Source organism: Podarcis pityusensis (genome assembly GCF_964106645.2).
Source record: "Podarcis pityusensis genome assembly, chromosome: 1".
NCBI classification, from domain to species: domain Eukaryota; kingdom Metazoa; phylum Chordata; class Lepidosauria; order Squamata; family Lacertidae; genus Podarcis; species Podarcis pityusensis.
This window is the reverse complement of record NC_138028.1, coordinates 31,640,259-31,659,278: the sequence shown is the minus strand read 5'-3', so window position 1 is coordinate 31,659,278 and position 19,020 is coordinate 31,640,259. Positions and strand designations below refer to the sequence as shown.

Genomic DNA, 19,020 nt, shown 5'->3' with positions numbered 1-19,020 from the left:
TGCCATAAATAGTAAATGGTGTAAAAACACTGGACACAATCCAGCTAAAGCAAAGCAACTTGATGGGAGAATTATATAAATGCTGAACATTATCTGAACAAAATTGATTCAACTTAACAGTGATTCCCTTTGGCTGGAAGGAACTCCTGGTTTTCCAACTGAAGAAAACAAATACATTTAAATGGATGAACATCCCTCATAATCTTTGAAATGCAGAATAAAGGTATGTGCATGCAGTGGCGGAGCTTCATGCTCTGGCACCAGGGGGCGGAGAGCAGGTGGGGGCAGGGCTGGCGCACGTCCCAGAGGCGGGGCATGCAGCCCACACTCCTCTTCCTCCACCAGTGTGTGTGCATGTTAGCGACTTAAAACACAGCGAGGTCATTTTCCTCACTGCATTTCAAGTACACACCAAAGAAGGGGTCATGAGCGTAGCTGGGGGGAGCAGGGAGGGGCAGCTGCACCCCTAAATAAATAAAAATACATAACTAACTGAGGTTCTGTCCCCTCAACAAAATGCCTGCCCCCTAACAAAAATTCTGGCTACACTCACGTGGGGAGGGGATCTTCATCGGGTGTATACTACCTGATTTGTTTCCCCACACCTGCAACCCCCCTGAATGCCTATTCAAGCAAGCTGTCAATTGCACATGTGCAATGGTTGCCTAAACGGTACACACCTCAGCTTAACTGCAGCTAGCGTTTTCAAGTAGGATGGAAGCTGGTTTGAGGGAATGCACATCAAAGAGGAGTGTTTCTTGAGAAATTACAGGATACCAGTGTGGTGTAGTGGTTAAGACGATAGACTTGTAATCTGTGAACTGGGTCCGTGTCCCCTTGGGCTAGTCACACTTCTCTGAAGTCTCTCAGCCTCACTCACCTCACAGAGTGTTTGTTGTCGGGGAGGAAGGGAAAGGAGAATGTTAGCCACTTTGAGACTCCTTAGGGTAGTGATAAAGCGGGATATCTAATCCAAACTCCTCCTCCTCCTCGTGGCTAACGTCATGTGTACTCGGGTTCAAACACCAGTGGTGGGAGCGCACAGGAGTTGGAGTAAACAGTAATGTGTGCACAGCCCAGGTTTCTTTGTTAAAGAATTAGAACCTTTTGGTAGATCACATAACATCCTGGTTCTAGAAAAAGTGGATTAGAAAAATTGTAAGGTATATCTTACAATTTTTCTAATCCACTTTTTCTAGAACCAGGAGGTTATGTTCTTCCTCCTCTCGAATTTTTCCAGTCACAAAACAAAGTGCAACCAAGTGCAAATCCACAGGTTGACCACTGTGAGAACAGGATGCTGGACTAGATGGGCCATTGAAGAACTAGCAGTGTTGTTCTTCTGTTCTTATGATTCTGAAGAAAAAGACAAAAAGTTAAGGTTTCTATGTTCTTCCACTTTTTCCCCTTTCCTCGAACCCACACTGTATATTACATCCCCCTAAAGAACCCTGGTTTCCCCCTCACAGAGCTTCAATTCCCAGCACTCTCAGAAAACTACAGTTGCCAGGATTCTTTGGGGGTAGTCACGTACTTTAAATGTGTGCTAGATGCGCTTTAAATGTCTGGTGTGGATGCCACACGCTTGCTTCAGTGGCGAAGATTTAGTTCACTTAATGAAACAAGGAAGATACCGTATTTTTTGCTCTATAAGACTCACTTTTTCCCTCTTAAAAAGTATGGGGAAATGTGTGTGCGTCTTATAGAGCGAATGCAGGCTGCGCCGCTATCCCAGAAGCCAGAACAGCAAGAGGGATTGCTGCTTTCACTGCGCAGCGATCCCTCTTGCTGTTCTGGCTTCTGAGATTCAGAATATTTTTTTTCTTGTTTTCCTCCTCCAAAAACCAGGTGCATCTTGTGGTCTGGTGCGTCTTATAGAGTGAAAAATACGGTAAGTCACAAGTCCGTCCAGCTCTTTACCACAGGATCTTTCTCCATGCTCTGTTGGTGAGAGAGTTATGAACCAAAACAAAGAGGAAGGCTGTGTGGGTGGGGAAAGAAACAGGTGAGAAGGTGCTGGTCACACCAGGGGAAAGGAGCTTGGGAGATAATGAGATGTACAGACTTTGCAGCAGGTTTATCAATGTTAGTGCCATCTCTTGACTTTTCCACAAGGGCTTGCTCCCCACCCCCACCCACTTAACGCTGCAGGGACATAAATTAAGCTGCTGATATACGATAGTCACATATCCCCCATGAAATCTATTTATATTCAGCGGCTTCACATGGTGTCATGAGCTTTCCCTGTGAGCGTTTTTCAGGCTCTGTACCTTATGGAATGTAGCTCAACATGCTGTTATGAAATAAAAGTGTGATTTCTCTCTCTTCTTCTTGCTCCACGGTGCATACCAGAACCATATTTCAAATCAGGAAATTTAATCAGGGCAGATTTGCTCCTTTCCACTTTAGTGGGAGAATGCAAAATGTGGAGCTTTATAGGAAATTGATTTGTTTTAATCGTGAGAAAAGCAGACAAATCCCAAAAACACACCACAGATCTATTTGCTTTTGTCCGTGAGCTGGCAATTCATGCCTGGGGAGGAAAAGGAAGGCGAGAGTATTGTCAGCCGAGCAGGGACCCCTTCCATAGCATGAAGGGGAGGTGGGGGTGCCTACTGGTGTTTGCTCAAACTCTTGCTGTGCTGTGCAGACCCTCATTTTTATCCCAGCCCTTCTTCAGCCCAAGCAAGCTCATTTTCAAGCTCTCTTTAGCCAGGCCTCCATTGCTAACAGGATTTTTTTTCCAGACTTCTCTCCATTCTCATATTTGATTCTCTTCATTTCCCCTTAGTGGAGAAACTGCCTTTGATTTGTGGACCCAATTTCCCCCTGTGTAATTCTTCTCTGCCCTATGAATTGGCTTTTCACTCGTGCATTTCTGTTTGGCTCAGTAAGGATTAAGAAACTTCTTTTACTGTGTCAGTCCTATTTCTGGCCTCTGCCTGTTATCTGGGAATATAGGACAGGGGTGGCGTGAGAAGAACGTTGTTAACAGGCACAGAGATCTGCCATCCAGCCCCATTGCCTTCTCTCCCTGGCTGCAAGGAGATAAAGTTCTCCTCACAATGGGAAGTATCTCTGTTATTTCTCCCTTTGTCGCCAAAGACAGCTGCTGAATTTTCTCTCTAAAACTCCTTTTCCCATTCTAAACATTATTACTGTTCCCCTGCTTTTTAGTGTGAAACCTACACAATAGGCATTAATCTAGTAGTGATGGTTTGGTATTTTTAAGAGGCAGATAAGAATTGTGGGGAGAGAGAGAGAGAGAGAGAGAGAGAGAGAGAGAGAGAGAGAATGAAGACTGCCTCAGTTTTTCCTCGACACAAAAGTTTTTACTGCTCCCATAAGGGGCAATGCAGGAATGCTGCGTCCTACATTTTGCTCTACCCTCAAGAAAGACGGTAGCCTGTGAGGAAACACAAGGGAACAAACCAGCTTATTGATTCCATGGCGCCTCAGTAAGTACTCTGGGACAGGCCAAATATATATTAAAGCAGGCCTGCTGATCTTGCACATTTTTACAAAATATAAACAAGGCCATCATCGCTTTAAACTGTTAATAGCTTTCCATAAAGTACTTCGGAAATTACAGTTTTATGAAAGTGCTGGCCGTTCTTCTCCATGGTACAGATCTCCGCTTTCTCACAGAAATTCAATTCCGAGGTGCTGTACTCAAATTACTGCAATTCATTATGTTTGTGTTTAGAAGTTTGTCCCTAGAGTTCCTGTAGGCCAGCCATCAGGACTAGACTTCCCACTGTGCTTAGGGTGAAAAGAAGAGTGAAAGAGAAAGCTGGAGGATGAAGGCAGAAGCTGGTAAGAAGAAGAAAAAGAAGAAGAAGTAAAATATTTTTGCATTTTAATCCTGCCTCTGCTGCTTGCTTTGGCTTCAATATTGGGGACAAGCAACAAAGCCAGGGTTTCCTAAAGCCTAATTAGATGCAACAGCAGCCATGTCTGATTGTATTTAGAGCATGGTGAGAGTCTAGAGGCACATGGAGAGGTAAAAAAGGTAAAGTTCCCTGGATGGTTAAGTTCAGTCAAAGGCGACGATTGGGTTGTGGCGCTCATCTCGCTTTCAGGCCAAGTGAGCCAGCGTTTATCCACAGACAGCTTTCCAGGTCATATGGCCAGCATGACTAAACAGCTTCTGGCGTAATGGAACACCGTGACAGAAACCAGATCGCACAGAAACGCCATTTACCTTCCTGCCACAGTGGTACCTATTTATCTACTTGCACTGGCATGCTTTCGAACTGCTAGGTTGGCAGGAGAAGGGAGAGAGCAATGGGAGCTCACCCTGTCATGAGGATTCAAACCACTGACCTTCTGATTGGCAAGCCCAAGAGGCTCAGTGGTTTAGACCACATCTCCACCTGCGTTCCACAGGCACATGGACGGGAGGAGTTGAACCCACCTTACTTCCCTGAGGTCTGTTGCTTGAACCCCATCCAGTCTAGCTCCATTTGCAGAAGTGTTTTGGGCTGAAGCACATATCCAAGGGAGAATTCAGCTATCCACATAATACAGCTATCAAAACGAAGAAAATTTGTATTTGGGAAATAAAATTAAAAACCAAACATTTCAACTCTATGATTCTAGGATTGGTTTGATTTTACCACCACCACCCCTCAGAAAACTAAATAACTACAGTAATTAGATCCTAATGTGCATGGGCTTGGGGTGGATGTGTGGGTTGTGTCACCTGTTACTCTAGGGTTTGGCAAAGTGTGCCCCCTCTCCCTCATTTCAGGAAAGTGTCAACCAGCTGGGTGAGGGTCTGAACCTTGTCACCTCACAATTGGCCACCACCAAAGAATCATGTTTTGTACATGGGAAGATTTAGCTGGTTCAAGGCACGGGTGTCAGTTTGCTTTAAGTATCAGCCAGATGCTGTTTCATCCTGTACGCTTCTAAAACTCACATCCCCTCATAAAACCCTCCAGCTGGCAGGCTCCCTCTTAAGACCTGCTCTGTAGCTTTGTGCTCAGTGAGTGACAGCGGCTTCTCATTTGTTTCTGTGCATAATCCTAAGAACTGGATTTAATATTTCTAAATGTACTTTCACACTTCACAAAACTCAGCCCAACCTCTTAGTTTCCAGGGTCAATTTTGTTCTGCAGGCAGCTGGAAGAACGTTGGGCATGATGGATGAAACTTAAAATGTCCTCATTTCCAAGATGCTCTGTTACTCGGGTCTCCAGTGTGACACACATGAGAACTATAGTGCCCAAAGATGCTCTCTTTGTTGACTACCCTATTTTTAAAAAAGAATAATGAGGGATTTATTATTATTATTACAATTAATTCATTAATCACCTTCTAAACTACCACCTTGAGGTGATTAAAAACATATAAAATAGTTAATAACACAAAAGCAACAAAAACATTTTAAACAAGACCGAAACCCTAACAAGTGGCCACCCATTTATCCAGCTAGGAAAGCCTTGTCATAATAAACATGTCTTTCACTGTTCTTGGAAAGTGCAGATAGTTGGCACCTGTCATATTGTGACAGGAATGCTATTCCACAGAACAGGGCATACACATCAAAAGCTCTGCTCAGAGTTACTGCAGAATGGGCCTCAGTAATCTTTGGAACTTGCAGAATAAATTCTCCCACAGTCTGCTTTGCTCTACTGGGTGTATAAGGGAGAAGGCAGTCCCTCAAGTAACCTGGTCCCGAGTTATATAGGGCCTTAGATGTTAGGACCAACATATTGAACTTGGCCTGGTAGCAAACTGGCAACCAGTGCAAGTCCTGCAAGCAAGGCTTTATGTGCTGGCTCCCACAAGCAAACCACTTGCCACATTCTGCACCAGCTGCAGCCTCCAGGCCAACCCCAGTGGTATTCCAACACAGAGCACATTACAGCAATCCAGCCATTTTTTGAGGAGGCATGTGTCTGGGGTTTTTAGAGTGCTCACTCCTTTTTTTTGGTCTATTTTATTTGTTGCAGGGGTAGGCGGTTTGCCTCTTGTGCTGGGGTGGTTTGAGTTCTGAGCACTGCCAGGTTTTCTTCCATGAAATGGGCAGTTTGATACGCCTGCGAGTTTCTTAGATTTCCAGGTGTGTCTCCAGGTCCCAAAGGGTCGGGGACCCTGGCTCTATTACTTTTACCAAATTTATCCATGTTGTTGTTGTTTAGTCGTTTAGTCGTGTCCAACTCTTCGTGACCCCGTGGACCAGAGCACGCCAGGCATTCCAGTCTTCCACTGCCTCCCACAGTTTGGTCAAACTCATGCTGGTAGCTTCGAGAACACTGTCCAACCATCTTGTCCTCTGTTGTCCCCTTCTCCTTGTGCCCTCCATCTTTCCCAACATCAGGGTCTTTTCCAGGGAGTCTTCTCTTCTCATGAGGTGGCCAAAGTATTGCAGCCTCAGCTTCAGGATCTCTCCTTCCAGTGAGCACTCAGGGCTGATTTCCTTAAGAATGGATACGTTTGATCTTCTTGCAGTCCATGGGACTCTCCAGCAACATAATTCAAAAGCATCAATTCTTCGGTGATCAGCCTTCTTTATGGTCCAGCTCTCACTTCCATACATCATCACTACTGGGAAAACCATAGCTTTAACTATATGGACCTTTGTCGGCAAGGTGATGTCTCTGCTTTTTTTGCCGACAAAGGTCTGTATATTTATCCATGGATATACTCAAATTGCTTGAGCTCTCCAGGAGAATTCATAGGCATGTCTCTTTGCCAGATTGTGTGGCTGCTCCAAATGGGCACAATTCAGGAGCTGTTTGGACACAGCTTAAAAGGTGCCTCTTTCAGAAATAAGGTATTTATTACAGAGCATCATAAACTCACTGTGGTTTTAAATGTTGAATTTTAACAACTTTCTGTATATTTCTGGATGGACCACCCCCTTGCATCTTTTCAAGGTATGTTTCAAAATCCACTGCACAAGACATATTTTAAAATTATGTTATTTATTCAAATACTGCGGAAGGGACTGGATGTTTGTAACATGTTTATAGCATCCAATGCTGTGAGGCAATCAGCTAAGAATAATCAAAGTCAATTCCCATATTCAGCAGGAGCTAAAAATATGGAGCTGCTTAAAAAACATAACATTAAAAAAAGCTTGAGGCTTTTGTTTTGTTTGACCTTGTGATTTGAGAACAGAAACCATTTTAAACGCAATAGGTTCTTGCAATTTTTAGGCGGCTATCCATTTATCTATCTGCAATACAACCCCCTCTTTCTATGGGATGTAATGCTATGTATGTCAAAACACCTGTTGGTTAGCAATCATTTATGAGCATCTATGTGCACTTTGGACGCGGGTGGCGCTGTGGGTTAAACCACAGAGCCTAGGACTTGCCAATCAGAAAGTTGGCGGTTTGAATCCCTGCGACAGGGTGAGCTCCCATTGCTCAGTCCCTGCTCCTGCCAACCTAGCAGTTCGAAAGCATGTCAAAGTGCAAGTAGATAAATAGGTACCGCTCCAGCGGGAAGGTAAACGGCGTTTCCGTGCGCTGCTCTGGTTCGCCAGAAGCGGCTTAGTCATGCTGGCCACATGACCCGGAAGTTGTATGCCGGCTCCATCGGCCAGTAAAGCGAGATGAGCGCTGCAACCCCAGAGTCAGCCACGACTGAACCTAATGGTCAGGGGTCCCTTTACCTTTACCTTTTTACGTGCACTTTATGTGTGTGATTTTTAAAAAACAAAAACAAAATCTTACCACAGAACTTTCCAAACTGTGTGTTGTGACAAGTTAGTGTGTCGGCTGTGGTGTGTAGGTGTGTTGCGCGAATGCTCCCTGTGCTCCTCCCAGGGCTGGAAAGTTTAACCTCGTTTGCTAGCAAAACTAAATTACTGTGTCGCCAAATGATGCATGTCTAAAAAGCGTGTCACCAACACGAAAAGTTTGGAAAGGTCTGTCTTACCATAACATTGATCTTGAATTATCAGGTTGGTTGCCTCTATTGTCTTTATGCATCGCCATACTGAGAAATGGATTCTTAATAGACAGCCCTGGAATTTAGTTCATTCATCTCCTCTCTTTCCTATCACTGCAGCAAAATGTTTTCATCCTGCAAGCTCTTTGGAGCACGCTCAGAGATTGCTGATGCCCAGACTTTTAATTCAAGTCACCCACTGAGGAGGCAGTGGTGGTGGAAGAGGTCCAAGTCATTGCTAATGACGTTGGTTCAAACATTCTATTCAGGGCTGGATCTACAGGGAGATAATTTTCTACCACCTGAAGATGGCTGTAACATTGTGAGGTTACATCCCTTCCAGCTACACAATTTGGCTTGAATTGATTCTTTTACCTAGTACATCACCTAAAATCAATATCTGGCTTTCCTATACAAAGACTGCCATGTTTCTCTTTATTCACGTTCTCTACTTGATCAGGAAGCTGTGTTTTCACTTAAGGTGTGGAACAGACCTTAGGAACACTGGCCTTCGTTTTTTAAAAATGAGGAGCAACCGCTGCTTCTTTATTCTAGGATCCTAGACACATAACCTGATTGTCAATGTAGCACCTAGCAGAGACTTATTCAGTCAGCAATCTCCATCTTTGTAGAGTTTAAAAGTTGACCTCATACCTGCAACATCCAGACTCGCCTGCCCCCCCGGCCTTCTCTCCCCCCAACACCTCTTCCTTTCACCTTGCCTGAATAAGAGTTCAGGATAACTCAAAAGCTTGCCATGTTGACCACTGGGACTAAGGCAAGTTTTATATGGTGAGTGCACTCAGATAGTCCTATCAAGACATCAACTTACCAATTCTCATCTGTATTCCTTATGGACTCCTCACTACTACAATCCATCTGTGTTTGTACCATGGCCAAAACACTGCGTCTCTGCAATGGAAGATCCCTTATCGCTACCACCCCCCCACCCCACGTTGAAGAAACGAGTCCCACAGATAGAAGCTGAAGATCATGGCAGGTTGCCATGGCAATGTGCATTTAATCTCACTGTTTCCAAGGCAACTGTAATGGCCCATTCTATTCCTCTAAAAGATGTCAAAGGTAAATGAGACCTGATTAGCCAAACGGGGACATGAGTCAAAAAGCTGATAGGCTACAAAGGCTGAAAGCAGGAACTCTTGTCATTAAAAATAAACTACCCAAAAGCAAGGGGAGGACTGTATAAAAAGGCCTAATTTTAAAGCACTTCAAATAAGGAATGCATGCATGCTAATGATAACACTCTTTTCTTACTCATGTTCTTCATGATAAAGAGCTACCCTAAGTTTCATTTTCTACTTCAGTTTTACATCCAATCGTTGCAAGTATCTGTGTGGAATGGGACTGAGCCTAAGAAGGTGGGTTTGAGACGGTGATTGTGCCCAGATGCTCCTGTCAAGACTGCTGATTATCACTTCTGGTTTGGGTTCAGCATGGGAGACTTCAGAGCAGTTTGAAGGAGGTGTTGGGCAGGGAATGAGGGAACTGTGCCCCACAAGAAGCAGAGACCACAAGCAGAAGACCTGCTGCAGAACACACTCAGAAACAACCTGAATTTGCAGACCACTTCTTGGCACTAGAAGGTCTTGCCCGACTTTGGCATTCAAACGTGTGTGTGTGTGTGTGTGTGTGTGTGTGTGTGTGTGTACAGATACAATCAGGTGTATAAACTTAAGGAAGCTCCATTTACATTCAGGAGTAAAGGTTTAGCAGGAAGGCCTGAACACACAGAATGTGTTCATGATAGATAAGTCTCGTCCACATATTATATGGAAAATGAATTTTGTACCAAACATATTTGAATATTGCAGTTTGTAAAGTACTGTGCTTGGAACTTTACTTTAAAAGTATACAGGTTGTGACCTATATTTAGCTCTGATACAACACCACCCTACAAAACAAAACTCCATATATATCTGAGTCAAACTGCAACATTATTTTAATGTTGTTAGCTGTCTGAATTATTATTATTTTTAGCGTGAAGGGTGGCATACCAAAAAATAATCTCAAACATTTCCCCTAGCAGAATTCTGGTGTGAGCTCTTGCACTAATACATTTAAACCGCCCCATCCCAGGCATATTCTTTCAGCGGAAAGAATCCCAAGCAAAAGTTGATGTATCAAATGTCAAAGGCATATGATAAGATTTCCCTTTCTTCTGACTGTGACTGAGCATTTTCTACATCTGAAGAAAATGACAAGTGGAACACGAGGCCAATAAATTAAGTTTTGTATTTATTTCTCCAAGAGTCATCATTTACACATTGAGAGAGTTAAGAATGCTGGCACTGTAAGGACAAAACAAACCATTTATATCAGGGGTGGCCAACATGATGCCGTTCAGATGCTAGACTACAATTCCCTTCATCCTTAACCATCAGCTGGGGTTCATGGGAGTCGGAGTCCAACACCACTGGAAGGGTTCCACATTGAGAGCACCTCAATTTGGATCACAGAACAGAACTTACTCTTCTCATTCCTACATCGGTGCTGAACACAGATGCAGTAGCAGTCAATAATTTCCTTGGACCAAGTTGGTGCTGGAGGGCTGGGAGATACTTTGAAGCTGAAAAAGATCACTACACTCAAACAGGAAACTGTGTATTTTAAGTCAAATAGAATAAGTCTTCAATACCAAAGCCAACTTGAAAGAAATTCTAGAGTGTGAAAATCCATATCCAAGGTCATCCACCGCTTATAATGCTTTTGCTATAAGGGGTGAAGGTCACAAACAGGATTGTTTTACTTGCCCAAAATGTAGAACTATGGTAAAATAGGCATACATGCAATCTACACATGATGGTATGTTCAGGTGAATTGGTTTGCACCAACATACACAATATAGTGAAAATGTCATGTATGGTCAGATGTGTCAGACACCTGATTTGTATGCAATTTTGAAAACACAACCGCTCTCAGCAAAACATTTAGTGAAAATTGCATGTTCTCAACACAATTAAAATATTACACCATCTCTCTGCCTTCCTTCTCACTTAGTAAGTGGAGATTCAGGAAGCTCTCAAGTTTTTAAGGGCATGAATGCTTTGGAGCAGAAGCAAATCTGCATGGCGCTCAGATAGCCTAGGGAATCTGAAATAATTCGTGATCAGACTCTTTCTCAACTGCATTTGTGTTGCTTTGTTAAAGGCTCTAACAACCCCATGCCCCTCCCTCTTTGCCACTCCTTTGCATTGCTCTACTTTGACACCACCACCTCCCTGTGCTGGACATTTTGGACTACAAGAAATGGCCCTTTTAAGCAGCAGGCAGCAGTCAAGGCTTTAGAATTTTGCACAGACTGAACCAACTGCCTAGCATACTCCTGAATATGAGATTTTTGAAACAAAGCAGCACTTATGCACTACTTCTCAGTCTCAGATCCAACCACAGCACAACCAAGAAAGCCATCATTTTCTACAAGCAATTTCTTCAGCCATTTGCATCTCAAAGTATAAGGATGCCCCCTAGTGAAATAATGCTATAAATTCTAGTAGATAGGCAATCCAAATCTACACCCTATCAGTTGTAGCTGAGGAGCAAGAAAAAGAGGTGGCTTAATTGACATTTATGTAGAAAGGGCTAGAGATAACAGGTAAATGGATCTGGGACTTATATTCTAATTTCCCCATACTGTGGGAAAATTAACACACCCTGCCCCCACTCCCCCAAATCCTCCAGGTTAGCAGATCAAGTTTCTCTACTGTCAAGGCTTCCTCCTCCAGTAACGGCTCCCCAAAGCCCCACTATTCCTCAAAGAGGGCATGCCCTTCACTTTAAAATTTGATTCCTTCTTGGGGTAGATGTGTCAGACCCGTTGGAAAAGGAGTTGCACTCTTCGTACAAGCATGTCTGCTTCCTTAAAACTGAACAGATGACAGATATAAAAGAAAATAAGCAAATGTGAGTTACATGTTTTTTTAGGAACAGGCAAGCCACATAATTAACATATAGAAGAACTGATAATTCTTCTATATGGTTTATGCTCTCATTTGGAAACATACAGCTTACATTTTGTTACTTGTAAGAAATTAAATCCACCAATAGGAAGAACTTTTTAATCCAAAAGGCAGCTGAGGTTCCTGGGGTGGGGTGGGGGGAATCAGTCCCAGCTAAGCAACAACAAAGGTCACTGCAAAGAACGATGCACAAATATAGGCACTTTATAAAATGTTATGACCAATACTCAGTTGCACGTCCTTCACAGATAAATACCTTCCAAAAGTCCACTAATTAGATACAGGATATCCTTTGTGGTCAAAGAACAAAAAAATTATCTAGAGTCAGGCAGTGCTGCTCAGTCCAGTTCTGCTCCAAAAATGAAGCTTTCAATTCCCAGCCGACTTTAAAGGAGAAACAGAGTCAAGGCATTAATTATTTAGCACTGTAATTACGCAACACTTCCTTTAAAACAACAACAATACTGAGCTTCTTGGCCAAAAGATGAAACAAGTGGTTGTTTTTTTTTTTAATGCCTCTTGTTTACCATTCAGAGAAGGCAAAAGGAGAAAGGAAACCTTAAGTTATGGAACATATGCAACATAACCTTCTCCCCATTCGGTACTCACAACAAAATTCCCTTGCAAGACAATCCTTAAAAACTTTGTACACAGCAACGCTCCTTTTCCCAGGGTTCCAGATCATCCGTACAGGATCTCATGTGCATTCATATGCATACAGGCACCATGCGACAGATGCTTTTGAATGTGTGGAGGTTGGGGAGCAGCTGTGGGCCCCAATAACTCAGCCATGCATTCATCAGGGTACAAATGAACATACAGAAAAAAATATGCCTATTAACATACATGAAAATTACATGCAGTGGGAAATGACTTCAAAAAACCAAAATATGTTAAATTACAGAAGTATGTACACATATCTCCCAAGGTGATCAAGTGCTATGCAGTGAGTCATCAGGGATCCTACTGAGAAGATACATTTGGGATTAAGGAAAACACAGGTGCCCAGCCCAGTTCACACCTAATCCTGGAGATATCAGTTCTTATCCGAGACTCAGTCCGGACTATTTGCATGGTACCATACAACTGATTACACCAGCTGGAAGCTGAACATAATGAAAAAGAGATATGCCACTCAGCATCCACTAGGGTCCGCATGGAGATGGTTGTTCAAAGCTTAACGGAGAAGGATGATCCACAAGAGCAGCCTTGTTCTGCCTGTGGATTGTTGACCACCTGAAATGCGCTGCGAATTAGCTCCTGGTTGAAGTCCACCATGGCCCCTTTCACAAAGCTCAGACTGTCCAAGTCCACAACCACTCGGGCACCACCTTGTTCAAAAATCCTGGAGGAGGAGATAGAGAGAGTTGCAGTGATTTTGAAATGCAATAGATACATATCCAAGATCTTATTTGCCCCTGCTTCCAGGTCACACCCAAACATAGGTGTTACAATCAGCAAGACCTTAGAGAATGCCCACTCCATCACAAGTCCCCTTATCCTTTAAGGCTGGCAGGTGAGCCCTTCGCCAACACTCCATCTTTCTCCCTGGTAAAAACAGAGACATCTATAAGCAGGGTTTTCTTGGCTGTGATCTCCACACCTCTTGAACTCCCTTTCAAGAAAGGCCTGCCTTTGTCGGGCCAGCTTTTCCGGAGGAGGATGAAAATCCTGCTTCTTCAAGTAGCTTTTGATTTGGCTTAAGCACCTCTCTTAGCTTTATCTTTTCCAGATGAGTAGCTGAATTAGTCTGTTGCAACAAAAGCAACAGAGCCTTAGATACAAACACATTTATTGTGGCATTTTGTGTATCCGATGAAATGAACTCTGGTCTATGAATGCTTATGCCATGATACATTTATTAGTCTTTAAGGTGCCGTAAGACACTTTGTTGTTTTACTTTACCTTGTTGATTAGATGATGATTATATGTATTTTGCATGGTAGTATTAGTTACCCTGAATCTTTAAGTGAAAAAGAAAAGCAGAATGCTCATATTGAGAGCTAATTGTAACACTGAATGCATTGTGCTGCCACGAAGCTTGGAAATGATATGCACAAGTATAGAAGTGGAAAACAGTACAACGGGATTATCTGCACTATATAATAGGATATTCATTCCTCATTCCATCATTTGCTCTCGCTCTCTCCCTCTCACCCCTCCCCTAAAGTTCTTTCTCCTCCACCACACAGGAACCTATGCCCTTACCTGTCATCAGAATTCACAACTGTATCCAAAGAAAATTTGTACTGGAAACCAGAACAGCCACCTCCTTCTACCTGCAGCCTCAGAAACTCAGATGCTTCTGCAATCTCCAACAGTCTCTGTTGAAACAGAAAAAGAACGCTAAGTGGTGGGTCAGATTCATACAAAAATATTTAGCAACCACTTGAAATCCAACAGCAAACTAGCAAGATCCCTCAAAGAGATGGTAAGTGCCAGATACAGAGCAACCTAAAGCAAAACACACACGAGAGGCACGTAGCACCAATCAACCTGGCAGCACGTTCTTTCACATGTACTCAAAGAGAACACTTGGAGTGCCTTCGGTGAAAGTGCTGCCATTGCTGCAAACGGTAAGGGCTGATTCACATCCAGTCTTTGACACTACCCAAAACATGCCTGGCCTTTTCTCTTTTTGCCAAGCCTGGATTGAATACCCCACTACTAGTTCTATCACAGTTTGTATGCTAATAATAATAATAATAATAATAATAATAATAATAATATTGTATTTATATCCCGCCCTCCCCAGCCGAAGCTGGGCTCAGAGTGGCTAACAACAATAAAAGTAACACAGCATTCTAAAACCAATTCATTCTAAAATCAATTCAAATCAAAATAATGGCAACCATTGGGCCATTTACTACTGCATATTACCAACTCTCACGTGCAGCCACATCAAATTATGCCTCTCCGACATGGACAGGCCATGGAGATGGTTAATAATATAATGTATACTTTTTGGATTAAAGCAACCACACACTCAGCCACACATATACATTCTTTTATGACATTTTCGCACCAAACACCACATCATACTGCAGCTCAGGAGGAATCGAGACACTACAGATGGTACATACGGCTGGTGATTTCCAAGAAGCCATACCTTCACACAGTTCTCGCTGAGGTAAATCTGCCCCTCGCTGGAATCAGTCAAGGTCTCTCCAGAGGCAGAGGATGCGACCCACTGCACTCTTATCGTTTGCATGGAGGCACCATTCTGTGTGGTGCAGGATGGGGCTCTTATCAGATGCCAGTGAGGAAGAGAATGGCTGTGTGGGAAAGTTAAGGAACAAATAAGATCCAAGGAATGGAGGTAGTGTAAAAGCAATAAATGAGGGAAACAACTACAGACAGATTGAGGGACTTTTAAGCTAAGGGTCAGAAATATAACCCCCCCCATCAAAGCTGAACACACAAAGGCAGGGAACTTTGACTCTATACTTCCTAACTATGAGTTTCAATAGCAAAATTGTGGAGAAAGCAGTTACAGCATATATATGGTGGATAAGGGCAATATGCTTTTCCTCAGAAGACTGAGGCAACAAGGATCAGTGAGTGAACGAGAGTGCACCTCTCTCTCTCTTTACTTTACTTAGAAATTCTTGTCTGAGTGAGAAAGAATGTCTGATACTGTGTGTCTCTTAATGATCTACTCATTAAGCAAGGGAGAAGAGACCCGTAGTAAGAAGTATCCTCTTAGACAGAAAACAGAATCCAGCGCACAAAAGTGAGGATCTTTTACAGAATGATTGTTGTTCTGGACCTTTTCACTCTAGGCAAGAGAGAATAAGTGATGAGTCCCTGAATACTGGAGGGAGGGAGGGAGAAAATACTGCACCCTGTGGAATAGACCTGAATCCCTGTCTGAATCCTAAACAACCGATTCCTATTATATGGTGTTTAAGCGTTTACTGTTAGGTTGGGACTAAGTTCACAAAGGGCTGAACATACACCAATTGTTCTAAGTCGTGTGTTTCCAGCTCTCGGTTAGTCATCATCTGTCATGTGAACACTTCCCTTCCTTTCTTCATTTTACAATGAAACCTTTTTCTAGCTCGCTATTCATGAGTTTACTTTGGTGCTGAAGTCATAATAACTGTCTTTCCTCCTTATAGCTATAGGAGATTTACTGCAACAAAGCTGGCTATTCCTTGATCAGGAGGGAGGAGCTGTTATCTATAACAGCCTTATAACAATTTTAATTGTTTTAGAAACAAAGAAGCAGATGCCCATACACACACAATATAGAGCAGAAATGGTAAAACCTTTGACTGAAATTAGCACTGCTTATTTTCATCTGCTCCCTGGTACTGGATGGCCATAGATATATTAGAAACCAAACCATCATCTGTAGTTATTTTTCCCAGTGTACTGCTGTCATTATCCATATGCCTGAACCTTGCCTGAACCCTGCTAAGCTGCTGGCCTCAATACAATCTTCTAACTGTTGAGACGCACAGGGTAATTATACTGTACAGTACAAAAAGAGCGCTTCATTTAATTTTCTTTCAGTTTTTCTTAACAATCCCTTTGTTCTTCCCTGGACCATTTACTGTTTTGTTCCATGAATCTTTCTCTCAGTGATATAACATTACTACAGCTCAGAACTCCTGAGCTCAATATATAGACTTTCTGCACGATTGTTTCAGCCCCCAGAGCATTAAAGAACAAGCATTTATACTAACCAGAGTACCACTGACTTCAACTATATTTTTTTTAAAAAAAAAACCATGGAAACAGATTTAGGCTACAGTCCTAAATGCACTATGTGCCCCCACAGAACGTTGTAAAACGAAAGTAATTCCTGACATTTCAAGACTTTTAGATATTAAATAACAAATGAAAATAGAACATCATTAGGCATGTCTTCTTTGCAGGTTTGCTGACAAGTGCCTAACAGCACAGTTGCATGCATCTGAATGCACAGATAGAGTTTACAACTTAAGGCACAAGTGTGTCTTTTTATGAGCCAATTTAAATTTAATATTTTTATTGCACTAGCCAAAGGCCATGGCAGCATCCAAAGAAGAAAAACAAACAAACAAACAAAACCAGCAGTTGCTACATATGCGGTAAAACCATGAACAAATCCACCAAAATTTCTTACTACACGTAATAAAAAAAATAAAATACTACACGTAATAAAAAAAATGTGCAAATTAGATCTGAGTCCCCTTTGCAGTTGACCACTAGCCCATCCAGTTCTTTCTTCCTAATCTTCCTAGCTGCCAGGGCATAGAGAGCCACCTTCTAAGTCACAGAGTCATCAGTATCACTGATGTAACCCTGCACATACTGCATAGGAGACTTGCCCCCAACACTGTACCTCCTTTTGCCAGTTAAACATCTAAATGCCTTGAGATAGAAGAATCGAAACCTACCCCTGCAAAGCAGTGAAATGCTCAGTCACTGAATTAACATTGCACCCTCCAACTACATGATGCTAGAATCATAGAGTCGGAGGGACCCTAAGGTAAGGGTCATCTAGTCCAACCCCCTACAATGCAGGAATATGCAGCTGTCTCATAGGCAAGAGAACCTTGCAGCCTTGGCGTTATCAGCACCGCACTCTAACCAGCGGTGCTATCAGAGACTTACTGTTGGTCGTCTTGGAATTAAACTCTTGCCTTCGTTTTCTCCACCTGCAGTACCAGAACGGTGAAATGACCCACCACAAGCAGTCCGGGCGCTTTGCCCATTTACTTGTTTGTTCCCACAGTAAGAGAATATTACACTCTAAAAGCCTTTGGCTCTGAGAAGCTGCAGGTGCGGTTGGAAAAGTTTGCAACACCACGTATATTGCCCTAATAAGATAGACGGTTGTGTCTGTTCGATGTGTCGCCATGGCGATTCTCTGGGATCCCTGGACTTAAAAGCCAAGCTATCGGGACCTACGGGCCGGGGGTTGGGGGGCAAATCTCCCGACCCCTTGTTTGGGCAAGGAGAATAAGGGCGCCTAGGAATACGAGGGGCGTGTGAATGTGACTGCGAAAGGGAAACGCCAACTGTGTCGTGCATTGAAAACCAACAAGGGGTGACACCTCGCCCGCGTTCGCCGCCGGGACCACCGTTCCTCTTCGCTTAACCGACCGTCGCAAAGCACGGAAAGGGAAAAGGCCCACCTGCTCCGCCCGCAAAGCCGCAGCGCCCTGAAGCCAGCGAGCGCCGCCAGCGCCGCCATCTTGATCCGCCTAGCTGCGCTGTTATTGGCGGAGGCGTGGCCATATGTCCCGCCCAGACAGCGACGGGAACGTACGCGGAACCGAAGAGGCTGGTTCTACTGGGAAGGGGAGCAGAGGGAGGGGAAGATCACGTGCCTCCGAGTGAAGGCGGGGGAAGCCGGGCGGAAGTGCGCACGTTTGCCTTTCAGCTCTTTTGGGTCTCGCTGTGACGTCAAGGCACGCGTTCGTACGGCCACGCCCACGCCTGTCGGGGTTGAGTATAGAGTTTGAGACGCGCGTGGGAAGGAGCCTGGGGCGCTCCGGGGGATGCTGGGCTTAAACTCCCAAAATTTCAGAGCCTTGGCCATGCTGACTGGGGCTGCCGGGAGTCCAGCCACGTCTGGGGTGGGGGGCACAAGTCTCCCATTCCTTAGGGTACAGCATGTTTACTCGGATGTAAGCTCAAGTGAACATATGGCCACGACCTACACACACTTGCTTCGGAGTGAGAGCCCGTGAGGTGTTGTAGTTAAGAGTGTGGGATTAGGATCTGGTAGATCCGGGTTCAAATCCATTAAGTCACTGCCTCTCTGCTGTGACCTACCTCACAAGGTGGTTGTGCGGATGAAATGAGGGCGGAGTGGACAATGTAGAGCTCCTTGGAGGAAAAGGTGGAATATAGATGCAGGAAATGAGGTATATCCCACCTAATTAAAGGGGGTTTAATGTTGAAAATATATGCCTATGAACTGGTTGCATGGCCTAGCTTGATTATCAAGCATCCCTACAGCCACGTAAGATCTTCCTTACTTTGCATGTCTCACTTGCCAATGAACCAAAGTGCCATGTGTCCTAAACTGTATTCTTCTGTATTCTGTCCTAAACTGTATTCCGAACACACTGACCAGATGCTTGGAAGCTGTGGCTGGATGGTTTCGTGGGAGCCGATTGAAACTAAATCCTTCAAA

At 43.6% G+C, this 19,020-nt stretch overlaps 1 protein-coding gene and 1 long non-coding RNA gene across 3 annotated transcripts in view; one reads left to right on the top strand and one right to left on the bottom strand.

The window, feature by feature from the left end:
• The window catches only part of LOC308462543, a 301,862-nt gene that overhangs the window by 208,669 nt on the left and 74,173 nt on the right, over positions 1 to 19,020 (top strand). The gene's annotated exons all lie outside the window — the stretch shown is intronic.
• Positions 12,297 to 18,167, bottom strand: ISCA2 (iron-sulfur cluster assembly 2). 2 transcript variants are annotated; one of them, XM_080979738.1, is made up of 4 exons: positions 18,014 to 18,167; positions 14,995 to 15,160; positions 14,094 to 14,209; positions 12,297 to 13,230 (listed from the first exon to the last, which is right to left on the bottom strand). In XM_080979738.1, exons 1-4 carry the CDS (start codon positions 18,070 to 18,072, stop codon positions 13,056 to 13,058), a joined length of 516 nt encoding a protein of 171 aa, XP_080835864.1. In that variant the 5' UTR covers positions 18,073 to 18,167; the 3' UTR covers positions 12,297 to 13,055. The 2 variants fall into 2 exon arrangements, with proteins under 2 accessions (XP_080835864.1, XP_080835863.1); XM_080979737.1 differs by having other exon boundaries at positions 17,933 to 18,144.

Coding starts and splice junctions, on each gene's coding strand:
- ISCA2 (XM_080979737.1), bottom strand. CDS start 18,072: ATGGCGGCGCTGGCGGCGCTCGCTGGCTTCAGGGCGCTGCGGCTTTGC. Junction 14,210..14,994: donor TCAGCGAGAACTGTGTGAAG/GTATGGCTTCTT, acceptor CTGTTTCAACAG/AGACTGTTGGAGATTGCAGA. Junction 13,231..14,093: donor GTTGTGAATTCTGATGACAG/GTAAGGGCATAG, acceptor CTCCTCCTCCAG/GATTTTTGAACAAGGTGGTG.